Source organism: Etheostoma spectabile, chromosome 1 (genome assembly GCF_008692095.1).
Source record: "Etheostoma spectabile isolate EspeVRDwgs_2016 chromosome 1, UIUC_Espe_1.0, whole genome shotgun sequence".
NCBI lineage: Eukaryota > Metazoa > Chordata > Actinopteri > Perciformes > Percidae > Etheostoma > Etheostoma spectabile.
In genome coordinates this window covers 30039848-30044777 of record NC_045733.1, presented here as the reverse complement: position 1 = coordinate 30044777, position 4930 = coordinate 30039848, and the positions used below count along the sequence as shown (strand labels likewise).

General features: G+C 41.7%; 1 protein-coding gene across 7 annotated transcripts in view; it reads left to right on the top strand.

Moving 5' to 3' along the window:
* The window catches only part of samd4a (sterile alpha motif domain containing 4A), a 55329-nt gene that overhangs the window by 29657 nt on the left and 20742 nt on the right, over positions 1-4930 (top strand). For all 7 annotated transcript variants that reach the window (XR_004331440.1, XM_032512113.1, XM_032512110.1 and 4 more), the window contains exon 3: positions 1796-2389. Coding sequence is in view for 6 of the 7 variants with exons in the window: in XM_032512113.1 (XP_032368004.1) it covers positions 1796-2389 (594 nt within the window). In the remaining variant the exon portion in view is untranslated. The remainder of the gene's footprint in view (positions 1-1795; positions 2390-4930) is intronic.

Here is a 4930-nt window from a genome sequence, read left to right as displayed (position 1 = left end):
CCCCCCCCCCTATAGTCAATATGCCTATGACATACAACCACACATCCTATGAATGACCTAGTTCTAGTTTGTGGTTGTACAGTTTCATGAGACTGTGATTACCCTAGAGCTCTCAACAGGTCGTATACAGTGACACAAGTTTCAAATATCTCCCTAAATTGAAATGGCTACTATGGGGACAAACACCATCACACTTTAATAAATTTGCTTTCATTAAATCCACAAGAGTCTTAGCTTTCCAGTCATACCCAATTTATACAATTCCAAGAACCCAGTATGTAATTTATATTCAGATGCACCATTTTAGAATAGGCAAAAAATAACACATTTATACTGCATGAAAAGAACTGCATGGTAAGTGCCAAAACTGCATTGGATAAGCCTAAAGTGGGCGTGTCTGTAAAGGGGAACTCGTGGGTACCTATAGAGCTCATTTTCATTAGGATAACTCAAGGTAAGAGGTCAAGAGACCCTTTTGAAAATGGCCATGCTAGTTTTTCCGTCACCAAAATTAGCCTAACTTTAAAGCGTTCAATAGCGCCCTTGGTACCATTGGATTCCTTAGATTGTCTAGTTTCATGTTACCAATATCTTCACTTCATCTTCAATATCTGCACTGTAATCTGTGCCTGAAACAGCCTCTGAAAACCAAAAAGTCCGCCAGGCCCGTACATCATCACCAAATAGAGTTTGACATTGGGACATCTTTGGATGTGTTTTGTAGTTCGCCATGGTCCCGCTACACGTTCTGTGATGCCATGTTCAACTGCTACACTGCAGTGCCACTGCGTGACTCCTGCTACGTCCTGCTGTGCTTGTAATGCCGCACAGCGCTCCTGCTATGCCATGAACTACTACAAGAACTTCTACAAACTACTAATTTTTTCTATTTTGTTTATTGCCACTCTTCATTCTAACCCCAACCGGCCCGTCAGACACCGCCTACCAAAGTCTGGGTCTGTCCGAGGTTTCTGCCTAAAAGGAAATTTTTCCTCGCCACTGTCCACTGTTGCTTGCTCTGAGGAGACTACAGAACTGTTGGGTCCTTGTAAATTCTGGAGTGTGGTCTATCTGTAAAGTGTCTGAGATAACTCTTGTTATGATTCTACTAAAATAAAATTGAATTGAATAGTTTAACGTCATATGTCTGATTTAGAGACAAGATCCTTATAGGTTAAGGATGACCGTGGTGGTCAAATTCATACAGACACATCTCCCAAACAGGAAGTGAAGCCAACTTGCGTCCTGTCTCTATTTGTGTGGCTGTCCAAAGCTGTCGCACTGACCATTTGATATCTATAGCCCTGGTCCAAGATGATAGGAATGGGCTCCTAATGGCCCACTGACTTGGACAACAATAGAGCTCCATGACCTCTGGGGTATGTATAGAACTGTACTGCCACCATTAGCAGCCTACAGAGTTGGCTGTTTAGAGAAGGTAGACCATGCAGCGGGCCTCACATCATCTTTGTGTCTTCTATTTTAACCGAACATGTGTTCACTAATCCATCTGTCTATCCATCAATTACTTTCTCCTTTGCTACCACCTCAGATACCGTGAAGCTAAAATCTTAGATTATGTATCCAACAGTTTTCAGTTCATAACTGTGGTCCAGTCAGGTCTGTCAGGGCCACCCACAATTGACTGGTGACATAATGATTCGCTGATGCTTGAATTCATGCGGCCATACACTTAATAGTCATACTCTGCACAAGTTTGATGTTCTTTTGAGCACTGTTGAAAGAAGTAGTGAGTTCTGGGTTTGTAATACTTATTGTGTTCTGTCACCTACAGGGGTGATCAGGGAGTGGCAAGGCGAGTCTAAGGAGCGGGTCATCTCGCTTGTCCTCACCCATCTCCCGCTGCTCAAACCCGGCAACGTTGAAGCCAAGGGCGAGTACATGCGCCTGCTGCCACGCATCCTGGCCCACACCATCGAGCATGGCCGTCACCTGGAGGAGTCCCGCCAGCTCCTGTCCTATGCCCTCATCCACCCAGCCACCTCCCTGGAAGACCGCTCCGCCCTGGCACTCTGGCTCAACCACCTGGAGGAGAGGGCTGCTGCCCGGGGAGACTCCCTGGAAAGGCCTCCTCCTTCTGGGCCGCACCACCACCACCAATCCACGCCTCCATCCACCCTCTCCTCATCAGGATCCTCCTCCTCCACCAACACCTCTTCATCAGGCAATCTCTTCTCCTTGCATCACCACCAGCGCTACGGCTCGGACGACCGCCTCAACGGTTGGCAGAGCTCCAGAGATTCAGGGCTGGGCGGGGGCTGGCACCCGCAGCAGCAGAGCTGTGAGAACGGGCACCTCCTTCTCTACCCATCATCCTCTGTGCCGGCAACCATCAACACAGTTGGAACTGGTGGAGGCGGTAACGCTAGTAAGTATAGTTTAGAGCTGCAACTAACTGACCTTGATTAGTTGTTTGGTCCATAAAATGTCAGAAATTGGTAAAAAAATGTTGATTAGTGTTTTCCAAAGACCAATAGGATATCCTGAAATGTATTGTTTTGTCCACAAAATATTCGCATTTAAGAAGCTACAATCAGACTTTTTTTTTCTTAAAACATTACTCAAACCAAACAATCAATTATCTAAAAGTTGGCAATGTATTTAACCTTTGTCTTGTCTTCCTGTCGACCAAGAACTTGTAAAAACATTTTTAACACTTTTTTTTTTAACGTTTTTAACCCTTTTTCCAACCCTTTTTTTAAATTCATGGTCAATAAACCTAATTTATACGACATACCACATTTTTTTTAGTTCAGAAAAAGCAGAAATTATGAATTATGTGGATTAATTTTAAAGATCAGAGGATGTTGAGTGGATCACAGAATTTCATAGTTTAGTTTCAGGATACCGTTTTGAAACCATTTATACATTTTTCTTTCTTCAAATGCTATAAAAATGTGATAAAGCACCCACAATTATATGGAAGTAATCATTAATTTGTTAAAATGTTGTATTGGTTCCATACAACATACATGCACACATGTATATTTGGGCAATTTGTTCGAAAGAAACCCATATTTCTGTTATCAAAATCTTTGAAAAGTTTGACTCTGAGGACAACACAAGGGTTAATAGATGGCAAATAATGGATTGTGTGCTTAGTACGGTGTTCAGCTCATTTCTAATCATGTGGTGCTTTAGCAACACATACATATATACAGTCAGCGTGCGTGGTTGGTTCTCACAGTGTAGCACTCAATAATGTAACGATACAATAATGTAATATAGTACGTATAAAATGACTGCAACAACTTTTTAAAATGTGATTTTAATAATAAAAATAGACACATGTAAGGTAATAATATGCCCTTTTAAAATATCTAAATATTAAATGAGCCCCAGCATTTCTAACTCTGGTCCATTTTGACATATCCATTCCTTCTTTCCGCCTATTATTGTTTTTTTTGTTTGTTTGTTTTTTATATTATTTTTTGGGCAGTTTTAGAATTATTGAAAGGACAGCTGAAAACATGAGAGGGGAGAGAGAGGGGCAGTGACATGCAGCAAAGAGCCGCAGGTCGGAATCGAACCTGGGTCTGCTACGTTGAGGAGTAAACCTCTGTATATGGGCGCCCCTTCTACCAACTGAGCAATCCGGGCGCCCCCTGCCTATAATTGTTATTTTAAACAATACTTTTTTTCTCACAAGTGTCGTCATGAGGATAGAGAGCTGTTGACAGACATTAGGGGTGACTGTAAAACTTGATTTACACACTGTAGGTAACCAGCATCACTGCAAAATGATAGGCCAATAAACCTAATATAAAGTTGTCCATCAAGGGTGTTCACCTGTTAGCACCATACATGTTATCATTGCCCTGAAAATCAGCCTTCACGTTTTTTTATACTGTGCCATCATTAACTTATGAACTTAAAGATGGGATTGCCCTACCAAGAATTGATTTAAACCAGGCAAATTATTAACTAACATAAAAGGAAGGGAGGTGGGCTGCTTATCAACCCCACACTGGCTTGTGTACTTCTAAAGTCAAGGTAGCCAAAACCAGTAAACCATCTGAGAACACCTCAGTGATTACAGCCACCCACTCCGGGCTGGCCTGATGATAGCTTCTCTGTCTGGGATCGCCACCTGATCGCCTGCGCCCTGGCACAATTTCACACTAGGGTCTTTAAGCTTCTCTCTTTTTTTTAATCATATGTTTAACAATAATAATTGACATTAAGCACAATAAAAACACCTGTATAGCATTTGACAGCACCAAAAATAAAATGCTTATTTAAATCTGGTTCAAATGTTGGTTTCATTAAAAAAGGCACTCTGTGCACTCTAAAGTTACCAAACACACTAAATACACCCTGAGCACACAAAATAGCCTCTACACAGTAAATACGTTCTGAACAGCCCACATAGCAACTACAGAGGTTGTGTGAGGTGGAAGACAACACACAGAGAGGGCAGGGCTGTTGAAATTGAGCATAACTATGGTCAGAGCAGGATATTTCCAGACAAGAATGCAAGGGCTCTGTTTTTTTCTTTTTTCTTTCTGGGAGATGAAAGAAACAGCTGAGGGTTTATAAATAAAGACACATTTAAAGCCCTGCTCACTGCTCCAAGAAAGATCCCCTTATATTTGTGACTGCTAGCAGCTTCAGGCCCACACAAAAGACCTCAGGATTTCACAACTGATAAACTAGAGTTACCCCAGTCGCCAGCACAGGATTGGTGGACCCAGTGAGCAGATGCTTTTCTCAACAAATGAAAGTGAGTGTTGAATAGATGTGTAGATATTTAGTTGTATGCGAGGTAAGAAGAAAGATGTTTCTTTGATGCTTTTAGCATCAAAGCTTCTCAATGGGCCAATCAAAATATGTGTGACTAAGCAATGAATACAGTGATCATTTTGATCAATAAATATCCAACATTGACATAAAACCTATTACTTAGCCA